Source organism: Oryzias melastigma, linkage group LG14 (assembly GCF_002922805.2).
Source record: "Oryzias melastigma strain HK-1 linkage group LG14, ASM292280v2, whole genome shotgun sequence".
NCBI classification, from domain to species: Eukaryota; Metazoa; Chordata; class Actinopteri; order Beloniformes; family Adrianichthyidae; genus Oryzias; species Oryzias melastigma.
In genome coordinates, this window is record NC_050525.1 from 5,685,219 (window position 1) to 5,700,000 (window position 14,782).

At 41.5% G+C, this 14,782-nt stretch overlaps 1 protein-coding gene across 3 annotated transcripts in view; it reads right to left on the bottom strand.

Moving 5' to 3' along the window:
* slc8a2a (solute carrier family 8 member 2a) overlaps nt 1-14,782 on the bottom strand; it is a 54,445-nt gene that overhangs the window by 4,924 nt on the left and 34,739 nt on the right. For 2 of the 3 annotated variants that reach the window (XM_024260635.2, XM_036215251.1), the window contains 4 exons: nt 13,757-14,118; nt 6,583-6,686; nt 6,324-6,341; nt 805-917 (listed from right to left, as the gene is read on the bottom strand). In XM_024260635.2, the coding sequence (XP_024116403.1) occupies nt 805-917; nt 6,324-6,341; nt 6,583-6,686; nt 13,757-14,118 (597 nt within the window). The remainder of the gene's footprint in view (nt 1-804; nt 918-6,323; nt 6,342-6,582; nt 6,687-13,756; nt 14,119-14,782) is intronic. The other variant, XM_036215252.1, reaches the window with a different exon arrangement.

The following is a 14,782-nucleotide window of genomic DNA, read 5'->3' on the forward strand; positions in this document are numbered from 1 at the left end:
TTGCCAAATTATCCACAAAAAAAGCTAGCTCGTTGCTAAGATCCTAGTGCTAAAATACTCCATAATGCCCTAAAGTTCCTAAGTAAACTAAATAAAATTAATTAAATTAACCTAAAAATAATTAACCTAAAACAAATGTATTAACTTAAAAATTAACCTAAAAATCCCAGTAAGTAACAAATTAGCCAAAAACTTTTGCATATTGTTAAAATATTAGCTAAACTTCAAATTATCATAAAAAATCAGTAGAGGTCAAATTAGCCAAAAAAAGCTAGCCTGTTGCTTACTAGCCGAACTCCAAAATTGCCTAAAAAATTTCTTAGTAAACTAAATTGGTCAAAAACTTTAATCTGTTGCTAAAATAGAAGTTAAACTCTGAATTAACCTTAAAAGCCCCAGTAGATAACAAATTAGCCCAAAATGTTAGCATGTTGCTAAAATATCAGGTAAAATGATACATAGCCCATGAATATGTTTAAAGGCTTTTTTTACTAATTAATTAAAAATTTTGATCATTCATAATTTGCTCAATATTTAGAAACTTTAAAGTTCATGAATACCAAAAACTCAAGCATTTATTGTCTGAATGCTTTAAAGCATAATTAAGTCATTCTTTCTTTAAGAAATTACTATTATTTTATTTATCTTCAGCCAGAGAGCCACCACAGAGAGATAAAAGATCCACATGTGGCTCTGGAGCCACAGGTTCCAGACCCCTGAACTAGACCAACTGGCTGGTTTTGTTTAAAAAGTTGCAGACCATGTTGTCACTCAAGAGTAACAGAAATTCTGCCACAAACTCACCCTGAAATCGCAGGCCTCCTGTATGATGACCTCCAGCCTGCTGTGTTCCCCCAGAATGGGCTTGCCCATCTCACAGATCCTCCGAGCCTCCGCCTCCTCGGGGGCTGGGGCTCCTGATGGAAAGAACAGGCGCTCATCCATGAAGTCTGTCGTGGTAGTGTCAAATGCACACGCATGCACACACGTGCACATGCACACGGAGCCCCGTCACAACTCTGGGACAAATATGAAGGAAGCAGCACTCGCTTGTGTGCTCTCCTCATACTTTAAAGGAGCCACATGCAGCATGGTTCTGTTTCTATGCACTACTTTTCAGTCCCAAACCCGTTCTGCCTGAGCGGGATCAGCCTCCTAACAGCTGTGGGAGGAAACCCAGAGAAAATGCCTGCTGCTTCCCTGAGGTTTATGAATCCAGAAGAAACATTCAAGGATACTTCAGTAATCTTAGAAATGTTCCCGGATTGATGCGATGACACCATTTCAGAAATATGAAGCCGTTTTTTAAAAAGATAAAAGCGAATGACTTTTCATGTGGAGACTTCTGACGTCATAAAATAATGAATCAGGGCAGCTGAAGCAGTAGTTGCTCAGATGAGCAGAAAACGTCTTCTAAATCAACCTTTAAAGTCCTGATCAGATATCTCCAACCAGAAACAGAAGGTTGAAGTTAAGGTCAGACACCAGTTATGAGAAGAAAAGACTGTGACTTCATATGTTTATGGGAGTTAAGGCTGGTTTATACTTCTGTGCGATTTGTAATCGCTGGCGTCGCAGTGGTCGCACGGCCATCGGAGCAGAATCACTTCAGTCGCATCAGAACGCTACACCTGCTGGTGACGTCACGCAACTGAAATGTTGGGCCCTGAGTGCAATCGCATGCATATCGCCTAATTTAACTTGAATTTATTTCAGCAATTAGAGGACGCGACTACGCAGAAAACTCTTTCCAAAAATATTTTTTAACACTAAAAATAACGAAGACTTACTGAAGAAGTTAGGAAATACTGAACTTCACACATAGAGAGACACAGAGAGTGGACGACTAGATAGAAAATAGAGCAAGTTGCTGGAGCAATATCTTCTTTCTCATATCTTACAGCACTGCAGAATGCAATTTGTTCTTTTTTTATTTAATTTTGTTGTCTTTGTATTCCCTGCTTCTGTTAAGCGGACGAACTCATCACTGATGCTCAGATGCTGCAAGTGTCTGATCATGTTAAAAATAATGTGGGATTGAGTTTAACACCCCTGATCTAAACACTTTTGATGCTACAAGAACCTGTTCTCATTAGCTGTGTTTGCATTATAGGGCTGGGCATCACTGGGTACCTCATGATACGATGTGATACAGGGCTCACGATATCGATGATGTCATGAATCAGTCTGTTTTTCCCTCAGACCACCAGAGGGAGCCATCGCCTGAATTCTAAAACTCTCCTGAGCCTCATCTGCACTTCATCTCCCAGAAGCCCCAGCCCTCAGTTCCTGGTTCCTGCTCAGCTGTCTCCAATCACACAATCACCCACCTGCTTCTTAAGCAGCACACAGAGCCACACTCTCTGCGAAGTATTTGTTTTTGCCACCCTGCCTTCATTACCGAGTGTTTATACCTGGACCTGATCTTCTGTCTCTGACCCTCTGATTGCCTGCCGCCTGCCCTGAACCTCGCCTGGATCCTGACTACTCTGCTTCTCCTCTGATGCCCTCATGCTGGTGCTTGACCCCTGCCTGCCTGACCCTGATTTAGTTTTGTGGACTTTTAGCTGTGCATCACGCCTGTTGCCCTGCCTGTGCCGAATAAACCTGCTGCACTTGGATCCAGCTGTCTGCCTGTTCTTGACAGATGATGATGCTAAAACAAAGTCATCATTTATTTGTAAGAATTTTAAATGAGGACAGGAATCACATTTGGTTAAAAATGTTCAATAGCTCCAAAGATGTTAAAGCTAAAGTCACTAAACTTTATCACATGACTAATTATTAATTATATTACAAGAAAATTTAATTTTTTTTCCTAGTTTATATTTGCTGTATCTTTACTTGTTTATTAAAGCTACTTCACAGAAGTGTTTTATTTAAGTTTTTAATGATAAAAGAAGGTTATTGAAATATAAATAAGGGACAACACAAATCTGTTTATTCAATTTGATCATGTTTTAAATGTCTTATAAAAGTATCGGATCGGGACTCGGTATCGGCAGATACACAAAATCAAAGGACTCGGAATCGGATCGGGCCCAAATAAACCTGTTCAGGACATCCCTAATAATAATGGTAATAAATATTTACAAATTCCAATTTTATAACAGAATATCAATAAACAACTTTAATCAATATTAATTTAAATAATTTTAAGTGCCTCAATAAACTAGCAACCTCCCTATTTTACACTGAATTTATGTACTTTATTTTAATTACATTTTTATTTAAGTTCATACATCAAATCCTACATTTTTATTTAAGAATGACTTTAAATCAAAATGAGCAAATATTACATTCATTTGAAAACTTCACACCATAAATTTACCAAAGTTACACCGTACACCAGCAGGTTAAACATCAAAGTGCATGAAAAACGGTACCTATGTTACGCCCCATGTGGTCTAGGGGTGCGGGGCCTAACATAAAGGAAATGCAGCAGCCTCCACTCCTACATCTTCACCTCTACCATTTCCAACTGAGTACAACCAGTTGAGGTAGACCTGAGGATGGACACACTTCCTGCTCAAATACAAAAAAAAGCTCTCAGGATTCAACGGCAAAAGAAGTCTCATACTTCACCAAATGTAGATGTCACAAATGAACCATAAGGAAAAACTGTTAACCAAACTATTTGTCTCCAGATACAAACAAATTGCACAAAATTAAAAAAAAAAAAAAAAAAGGATCTGGATGGATTTAGATCCTGGACCTCTCGCACTATCCCGGACGAGCCCCCAATTTATGTTACCCCCCCCATTTGGTCTGGGGTTCGGGCCCTAACATAAAGGTAAAGTAAATAAGAAATGTGTAACAAAAGCACAACATACGTCTCCATATACAAACAAATTTCCACAAAACACGAAGAAGTCCCACTCTGACCAAAATACACAAAACATAAGAAAACCAAAGCCAAACACGGCCACAGCCGTAACAACATGAAGTACACACAAACTATTTCAAAGCGAGCGCCTAGCTCCCACAGCACACCGATCAAACAGGAAGTGTGTGATCATAGTCATTCTAGCGCTTAGACAAACTCACTTCTTACCGGCTGCCTCTTCTACAGATGGATGATAAATGCTGACAGGTAGACATGCTTCACACACGCTACAGAGCCCGAATCTCACCGGTGCTTTTTCCTGAATGAAGTCGCCATCGCCATTAAATGTCCGACGCAGCGCGCCAAACTGCTTATCAGATCTGTCACGCGGCTCAGATGCTCAGCAACAGCCTCTTCAGATGAAAATATAAGATCGATACTTGTTGAGAACCCATCGAGAATCGATCGGAATATATCGCAATATCGATATTTTGGCACACCCCTATTGCATTACACATATATGCAAAACTTTATAAAAATTCTAGAAATGTCAAAAAAACACAAATTCTGAACCAAGCTGTTTCCATTAAATCATAATTATCCAAATAAACACAAAACCAACCAACTTAGACAATAAGTCATTCAAAAACATGGTGACGGATGTGAACAATACTCTGATTGACAGCAGATAAATTCAAATTTCTGCCACAGCACTAGAACTCATAATCACTTATCAAAGGAGACGTCAGCGTTTTATTCAGGCCATGGGGCGGCGAGCTATCTGGGAGCGGCTACAGATGGAGAGATTTTGGGAAATGGTGGTTGATGATTTTACAGAGGAGCTGTGGATCCAACAATTCCACATGACACGCTCAACTTCTGATGAGCTGTGTGAGGCTGTGGGACCTCTGGCTCCTCCTGTGGAGTGACCAAGGAGAGCGGTATCTGGTTGTTCTCATGTGACTCATTTAACTCGAAACAGTGTTTCCATTGCCGTTTTGCGTAATATGTCAATTTCACTGGGCCTCAAAAACTTATTTGGATAAATGCAAGTTTTTTCCCAAATTGTCGTGTTTCTATTCGGCAAATTTATTGTCGCAAATCTAATTTGCGCAATTTCATTGTTAACTCATAGTTTATATGCGTAGTATACTGACTTTCTCAGTTAGAAACATTCTTCAGTGTTAGGATGGCCTGTCTTCCATTGTTTGTTGTATTTTTCTGTCCATTCTTACATTTTTTAACTGAAGCTCAGGAAGGTTTTCACCACAGTGTCTTCCAGCTTTGATCTGATGCAGACAGAAAATGTCTTTTAAAGGGTAACCAAACAAGATCGTTGGAGGTTGACTCTACTCTCAGCCCATATTTGAAAAATGCCAAAAAAAGGGGGGGGGGCGGGGCTAATGGAGCAGACTGAGCGGCGGAGGTGTGGCTTGGATCTATGGTTGACAGTTAAGTTAGCTTTACGTAGCACATACTGAATCAAAATGGAGAGTGGTTTGTCATTGTTATGTTCAATTACCGGGCAAAGTGATGCAAGTTTCTCCACAGAACTTTCTGAAGAGGTTGACGATTTTCTTCTCCCAAGACCAGAGCTAATTGATATATGATACATTTACAAGTTCAGTTGTATAGATTCTGGAATAAAGGCAAAATCTGTTCATTAGATAGCAGTGCGTTACCTGTAACACTTGAAGGCGGAGTTCTTGCACTATTTACAGCTTATTTTTTAGAGATAATAAAAATGTAAATATACCAAATCATTTTTTAAGCTTTGTGAAAATCGGTTATGAAATGAGGGAGCTACCCCGATTTTTGTGGTTGATGCCTGCGTGTCTTACATTGAAACAGATGCGTTCTGTTCTCAATGCATAGCAATGGCGCCCGTGTGCGCGCGTCTCTGTCTACAGCAGCGAAACGGCAAGGGTCAATCCAGGAATATTTATCAATCCTCAAGACGCTGCTTTTCCAGTGCTTGACATTGGGGCGGCCAGCGCAACTGAGGGTTTGCAGACCCGTGTCTGAGAGTGGTAAAATGCTGCTAGCATCATAGCTAATAAAGGCTAACGTATTAAACAAACAATCCAGACTGAAATGTTCATTACAAATCCATCACCAAGACGGAATTCGCTAGATTCAATGCCAAACACATCCAACTCTTTTTTGTTCATTATTAGGGCTGAGGATAATCATCAAAATTCTGAATATTATATTTTTCTATTTTTGCTCAATAACAATATTATTTTAAACAAAAAATAGTATTGTACTTTTTTTGACTACGCAATGGCAGAATTTTCAAAATGATTCATTATGACATTAAAAAATAAAAGAAAGCACTAAAAAGGTAAAAAAAAAAAAACTTAAATGAAAAACAAATTAATTTGATGAATGAAAGATCAATAATTTTCTACATCTATTTCTATATTCTGTCCCATGAGTTTAAAAATGCTGCAGGTGACACCTTTAACACCCCCCCTCCCAATCCACACTGTCTTACCCTGATTCAGCAGCAGTGCTGTGAAGAAAAGACAAATAATGGTTCAAAAGAAATCCAAAGATGCTTCTCAACCGGACGCAGAAACACTGAACTCTGCAGTACATCAGCTTCAACAGTCAGCATCTAATCTAATAGATGAACCTGGGTGTGTTGCTGTTCTGGAGTGTGCATGTGCGTGCACACATAGCTGAAACGGAGGCTTCTTGTCACCTCAAAGCCGAACAGACATAACAGGTTTGTGTGAATTCCTGACACTGACCTGACAGTCCTCGCTTCAGCCACTTGGGGTTTTCCAGCACAATGAAGAAGTTCTCCTGCTTCTCGTACTCCTCCACGTTGATGATGCGCACCTGTAATGTCTGACTGGGCACATTCAAGCAGACACACATGCACACTTGTATCCATAAATGACATCAGTCAATAATTACCACTAGTCTTACTTTTCAAACTTGTGTGTGACATGTTCATGATTCCTTATTTTAAATACATTAAATTATGAATTGAAAACATTAAAAATATGGATGGAGATAAACAAGATATCTTCCAACCCAGCAGGTCAAGTGGACCCCATATGGTTTAAAAGTGGGCAGAAAATGAGGGTCCTGATTGAGTTTGTCTGCAGTTTCTGTGGTGACCTCACCTGTGTTTGCTCACATTGACTTAAGTGGGGATTCTGTGGGTTAGCTCGGTATGCTAAGCAGCTGCCCGGTGGACAGGGTAGCATGCTAGCGAGCTCCACTGTAGCATGTTTGCGAGCGCCACTGTAGCATACTTGCGAGCTACGCTGTAGAAAGCTAGTAAGCTCAGTTGGACAAGCTAGTAAGCTCCACTGGGCAATGCTAGCAAGCTCCACTGTAGCATGCTAGTGAGCTACGCTGTAGCAAGCTAGTAAGCTCCGCTGTAGCATGCTAGCAAGGTGACAAGCTCCGCTGTAGCATGCTAACAAGTTACGCTTCAGCATGCTAGTGAGCTCCTTTGTAGCATGCTAATGAACTCCTTTGTAGCATGCTAGCGAGCTAGTAAGCTCAGTTAGACAAGCTAGTAAGCTCCATTGGGCAATGCTAGCAAGCTCCACTGTAGCATGCTAGTGAGCTATGCTGTAGCAAGCTAGTAAGCTCCGCCGTAGCATGCTAGCAAGGTGACAAGCTCCGCTGTAGCATGCTAACAAGCAGTGTTAATTTTGACGGAGAATTTTAATTTAGTTTTATTCTTAGTCTTTTGACTAAAATAGGGTTTAGTTTTAGTCGCAATTTAGTCATGTTGATTCTATTAATTTTAGTCACATTTTAGTCGACTAAATTACAGCAGATATTTAGTCGACTAAATTACAGCAGATATTTAGTCGACAAAAATATAAATAAAGGTAAAGCATTTGAATTAAATTTACTAAGTATAATCATATGAATAACACGCAAAGATTTTACTAATTTGTAAAAAAAAACATTTTACTTCACTTTGCTTTCCAAACTTGTAATTTCTGTTAATTCAGCTTCAACAACTTAAAACACATTAAAAGAAAAAAATAATTATAATTCCATCCCATTTCCAAAAAGAAAGTGTCTATTTGTATGTAATTTTCAAAAAAACATGCGGCCAGTGATGAACTTTTTTCTCAGTCGCACTGACCCAGAGTAAAGGGTTAAGGTTAGGATTATGGTTATTGTTATGGTTAAACAAGCAAATGTTTCCTGAGTGCTGCAGTCTCTGCAGCTCACGGCTCCACCAGGGGATGGGTCAAATGTGGAGAACACATTTCACACTTTTAGGAGTGTGACAGTTAATGGGACTTTAACTTTAAGTTTAATTTTAAATACGTGCGGCCAACAAAAGAAATCCAGCCTTGGACAAACTTAAAATGCAGCAACGGGATCCTGGCTGCACGTATTACATTTGAACAAAACATTAATTTCATCATATTCTGTGCTGGTCACATGTAAATATGTGTAAATAACATCAGTCTTATTATAAATGTCTTAACAAAAAAAACTTGTATTGAGTCAAGTGTAAAAATGCATAAAAAAACATGGGGTGTAAGCTGTCCAGAACACCTGTGAGCATGTTATATGTGCTTGAACAGCATGTCTGTGATGAACTGTAATACCACCGCCGGCCAATAGAGGGCGCTGTTGTCACGTAACGTGATGGAGTTGGAGATTAAACCGGTGACTGCTTGTGGATCTGAAGAAGCAGCGGGGCTGCTAGCGCTCGGAAATATGCTAAAACATCGGTTTATAACTTTACAAACGTCATGCTAAAACAAAACCGCATTACTGACATTAGGGGGAGAATTTGGATTCAGCCCAATACGCTGGAAATAATCGTGTTTGTATGTTTACCTTTGCGTGGATTTCAGGCTGGCTTGTCTGCAAACGTCGCTTCAGGTTTTCTTGTGTTTTTGCCTGTGATGGTCGCTCCACACAACGTCTTGTTGAGGGTCGTCTTTAATATAACATTTGTCCATATATGTACTTTTCTGTTTCTACCTGGATTAGACATTTTTCACCTCTATCACAGACACGAGTCATTGAATTAGCATCTTCCCAGGCGGGCTGCAGGGCTCTGTGTTCTGATTGGATCGCTCTGCATTGGCTCCCGCCCTCCTCCACCAGCAGTCATTATGATTGGATATCGTCTTCGAAGAGCATTTTAGTTTCGTTTTTATTCGTTGACGAAAAAGTCTATCAATTTTGTTAAAGTTTTCGTGTCTGGGCGGGAGTTTTCGTTTCGTTTTCGTTTCGTTTTCGTTGGATAAATAATGTCGTTGACGAAGACGATGACGAAAATTTTTCGTCAACGAAATTAACACTGCTAACAAGCTCCACTCTAGCAAGCTAGCAAGCTCCACTAACATGCTAGTAACCTCCACTAGCATGCTAGTGAGCTACGCTGTAGCATGCTAGCGAGATCCACTGTAGCATGCTCGCGAGCTCTACTGTAGCATACTAGTGAGCTACGCTGTAGCATGCTAGCGAGATCCACTGTAGCATGCTCGCGAGCTCTACTGTAGTATACTAGTGAGGTCCTCTGTAGCATGCTAGCAAGCTCCACTGTAGCATGCTAGCGAGCTGCACTGTAGCATGCTAGTGAGTTCCTTTGTAGCATGCTAGCGAGCTCCACTGTAGCATGCTAGCAAGCTCTACTGTATCATACTAGTGAGGTCCTCTGTAGCATGCTAGCAAGCTCCACTGTAGCATACTAGCAACTGCACTGTAGCATGCTAGCAAGCTCCACTGTAGCATACTAGCAACTGCACTGTAGCATGCTAGTGAGTTCCTTTGTAGCATGCTAGCAACCTCCTTTGTAGCAAGCTAGCAAGCTCCGTTGTAGCAAGCTAACGAGTTTCACTGTAGCATGCTAGTGAGCTCGGCTGTAGCAAGTTAGCGAGCTAGCTAGCTCCTCTGCAGCATCTTAGTGAACTCCTCTGTTATTGTCATTAACCTTTATTTAACCAGGGTGGGTCCCATTGAGATCTAAAACCTCTTTTTAGAGGAAGCCCTGGGCAACAATCAATACAACAATAAAATACAACAAATGTTAAAACTATATAACAGAGTTATAAAGCTTATTAAAATTTCTTATACATTAATTAAGTAAAACATGTACAATTTAAGCCTACCCACTGAGTGTCCACTTAAGCCAATGTGGGCAAACACAGGTGGAGCCATCACAGAGACTAGCGAGCTCCTTCAGAATCTGCTGGAATTAAGTTGATTGTGCAAACAGTTGAAAAGTTTGAGTAAATCAAAGAACACAAACACAGGAACTCTGGTGTTAAAGGGTTAAAGATATTTACACATGTACACGCCACTATTGTCTCTCAAGCTGTAGCTAACCCGGACAATCATTTCCTTTGTTTGGGCAAGAGCCATGGAGCCACATTTAAAAACCATCTTCTGCAGTACAAACAACTTTTGCTCCCTGAAAGTTTAATGAGAACCAGATCTGTCAGTTTACACAGGCGGGACAGCTGGAGGTTCCCACACCTAATCTGAGATGTGATCATGTGCAGGTGTCATGTCATCAGCTCGTTCACGTCACAAGGTGACCCTGCCTAGAAGATCGTCCACTTACCTCAATTATTTCTCTCAGTTTGACTACACTGGGCATTTTGTGTAAAAGTGAAATAAAAACAACAAAAGACCAAACTGTTCACTCATTCCTGATCCTATCCATCCTGGTCACTCCAAAAGAGAACCTCAGCATCTTCATCGCTGCTACCTCCAGCTCTGCTTCCTGTCTTTTCCTCACTGTCTCTAGGCCGAGCAACACGACTGGTCTCACCACACTTTTCCACACCTTTAATGTCCACGCTTCTTTGATGATAGCTTTGTATTTGCTTTGTGATGCTTAAAACTTTGCGTTTGCTATCATTGTTGGATTTGGTTGTCAGAAAAGTCCTTAGCAACAGTTGCTATTGTTGTTAGCTCCTGTCGTTTCACAGGACATGCAGAATATATTGCTTTGCTTAGTAGTACATAGACATGAACAAATGTTCAATAAACTGTAGACATAGACAATGTAACAAAGTGGACACAAAAACATATTTTTAGCATAAATATAACCCCATATGGCCCAGCCTCAGCCAGACTCAGTGGCCCCAAGGTAAATTGAGTTTGAGAGCCCTGCCCTAGATACTTCTTAATCTCAGTCTTGCTGCGGCCAACCTTCATTATTCTCTTTTCCAGGGTAAACATCCGCCTCTCTAGCTCCACCTTCACCTGTTCTCTGCTCTTGCTACAAATCACAATATCATCTGCAAACATCACGGTCCATGGGATTCCTGTCTACATCCATGTATTTTCCAGGCGCTGGCAGCAACGCGCTGACGTCATCTAATGGGAGCGATGTCTGAATTAGAAGACACTATTTTTCTGTTTGGATAGCCAAATCTAGGGGTAGGGAGAAGTCGTAGGGGTAGGGGGGAGAATTTGATTCAGCCAAAATCCCTTATTTTACACATTACCACAAAATGGCCACCAAACTCTCGGTCCGGTGGCATTCCCATATTAATATCAGGATTTCCTTTGGTTATCCCAAACATGTGTGTTTTGGTTTTGTTAGTGAATTCTGAAAAAAACATAATCCCTGGTTCACACTGGACGCAGAAGAGCCACAAAGCAGCGCAGAATGGAGGCTGCTTCCATTCGGCATCCTTGTTATAACCCATGTTTTAATGTTTAAAAAATTGGCATTCTGTTAGCTTTTTGGACTATTTTGGCATTTACTGAGATTTTTTTAGATGTAACGTGTGTTTTGGATTCTGGTCCCTTGTCCAGTTGAGTTTGACATTTCTAACCAATGGTGTGGCTCACACCAGGCGTGGAGCACCTGTTCCCTGCTCTCACTACAAATCACAATATCATCTGCAAACACACCACCATCCTGTGCTGTCTGGAAACACTCTCACCAACCACTACTTTACAGTCACTGATCTCCTTCAGATTACACCGTCTACACAAGATGTAGTCTATCTGTGTGCTTCTACCTCCGCTCTTATAGGTCACTCTATGTTCCTGTCTCTTCTCAAAGAATGTATTCACTATCGCCATTTCCATCTTTTTTGCAAAATCAACAACCATCTGTCCTTCTACATTCCTCTCCTGGATACCAAACCTGCCCATCACCTCCTCATCACCTCGGTTTCCTGCACCAACATGACCATTGAAATCTGCACCAATGACAACTCTCTTATTTCCAGGGATGCTCATCATCACTTCATCAAGATCCAACCAGAACTTCTCCTTCTCTTCCAGCTCACATTCTACCTGTGGGGCATACCCACTGACAACATTGAACATGACACCCTCCATTTCTATCTTCAGACTCATCACTCTATCTGACACTCTTTTTACCTCCACAACACTCCTAACAAACTCCTCCTTTAGGATAACTCCTACTCCATTTCTCTTCCCATCTCCACCATGATAGAACAACTTGAACCCTGCTCCTAAACTTCTAGCCTTGCTACCTTTCCACCTGGTCTCCTGGACACACAGTATGTCTACCTTTCTCCTCTGCATCATGTCCACTAACTCTCTACCCTTTCCTGTCATAGTTCCAACATTCAAAGTCCCAACTCTCAGTCCAACACTAGTGACTTTCCTCTTCTCTCTCTCCCTACGAACCCGCCTTCCTCCTCTCCTTCTTCCACCAACAGTAGTCCAATTTCCACCGGCACCCTGTCGGTGAACAGCACCGATGGCGGTCGTTGTTAACCCGGGCCTCGACCGATTCGGTATGGATATCATATTACTGATTCACATATTTGATTTGGCAAAGATTTTACGTTGGATGTCCTTGCTGACACAACCCTCTGTATTTATCCGGGCTTGGGCCACCTCGTGGCTACATTTTTAGTACCTAAACAGATGTTTATTTTCATCTCCACAGTCTGTTTAGGTTTAGTCAAGTCAAGTCAAGTAGGCTTTTATTTGTCAAATATGCTGAGTACAAAGCACAGATGAAATTTCTTCCTCTCCTCCCTTTGTGCAAACAGCAACACTATTTACAGTAATAATAATAATAATATTAAGAATAAAAAGAAGAATGTAAACATAAAAGTATAATGTACAAAATTTACAGTATAGTACCTAAACAGACTGTGGAGATGAAAATAAACATTCAATCACAACACACACAAACATTTCTCTCCGTGTGTCTCAACAACAGATAAATTAAGGAAGTGTAGGTCTGCTAACTACTTGCTTCTTCTTAGCAGAAACACAGGGTAATATTTTTAGATTATTAACTTATCCCTGATGGGAAAAACAAAAAAAAAATGTTCTAGCAGAAGCACCTGTCAACCATCTGCAAAAAAAGGCACGTCTGGTGTGAATTGCAGGAGAGAGTGGATTCCTTGCGCACTCCGCTTCCATGTCCAGTGTGAACCTAATGTTAGAGATTTTTTCCCATTTTCAGATTCACCTGTTTTGATGTCAACTTTTTTTTTTAGGTGGGGAGGGGTTCATTCACTAAACCCCAAGGGGCGGCTGTGGTGCAGCGGTAGGGCGGTCGACTCCTGATCAGAAGCAAGCGGGTTCGACTCCCGCCTTGCCCGCCTTGCCCGCCCATGTGTCGAAGTGTCCTTGGGCAAGACACTGAACCCCGAATTGCCTCTGGTGGAAGGTTGGCGCCAGTGTTCGGCAGAGGAGCCACCATCAGTGTGTGAATGGGTGAATGGGTCTGTAACTGTCAAGCGCTTTGAGCCCTCGAAGGAGGGTAGAAAGCGTTATACATTTACCATTTACCAAAGTTCATTTTCATCAGGTACTAGGTGTGTACAAATGATGGTGAGTTTTGAGTTTGTGGCGGGGGTGAAAGTTTCTCAAAGTCGCAGTAAGAAAGGCAGATTGTGAAAATAATCTGGTCCTTCAGTCCAGGAGGACAGAATTAATCAAGAGTTAGGCAGATAGTAGTTTCTGCCCCAGACAAACCTGGTTTGCTCGTTGGTGAACTCCAGCTCCCCTCTGGTTTCCTCATAGTCCACTCCAGCTTTGGCGCTGCCGTCCTCTGTGTGATACGGCACAGCCACCGTGCCCCTGGAGCCAGAGTTCCTCACCACGTTTAGTGTGAGCACGCCAGTGCTCTCGCTCACCCGCAGTACCTGCTGCTTAAAGGTGAAAATCCCTGCATGGTCATCATCCAAGATTGTGACCGTGGCAAGAAGAGGCTCCACCAGTCTGCCCTTGGGTGGAGTTCCTGTCCCTTCAGCTCCCCCTTCCTCCAGCCGCAGTTTCTGAAGGCGCACAAAGAAGTGTTCATCTTCTTCAAAGATGTCATCGTCCAAGATGCGCACCTGGGGAGACAGAGCAGCGCTGGATGACTCCAGAGGTGCTGAAAGTTTAGGTCTGAGGGCTACAACTTGCTGAGTTAAAGATGGCCAGGGTGCAGATGTAGAGTGGTTAACCCTTAGATTGGAGAATCGTGCTTGATTCCTCCTTTGCAAGCCTTCAGTGTTTGTCAAAGTGACTTTGGGCTAGACGCTGAATCCTACAGTGCCCCTGTGGCCTGGGTACCGCCGGTTCTGTACCTCTGCTCTCATCTGTGTGTGAATGAAACTATGACTGTAAAGCAATTTAGGCCTTGAATTTTTTTTAAAAACATGACGCAGAATCAACTTGTAAAGACCTTTCAAAATGTTAGAAGACTCATCTCACAGTTTGCCAAATGCCTTAATGCAGGGGTGTCAAACTCAATCTCACGGGGGGGGCGAAATCCAAAACACACCTGAGGTCACGGGCCGAACAGGATAAACATTTAAGGACTGTTTTAGCTCTAATGGGTGTCAAACTTGATCACACAAGGGGCAAAAATCCAAATCAAACCTTAGATTGCAGGCTGAACAGGATAAACATTTATTGAACACTCTAAAACTACATTTTTAAAACTTTATAACCATAACTTTTTAACATAATTATGAACTGGATATATAGCATTACCTGCAATAATGCTAATGTGAA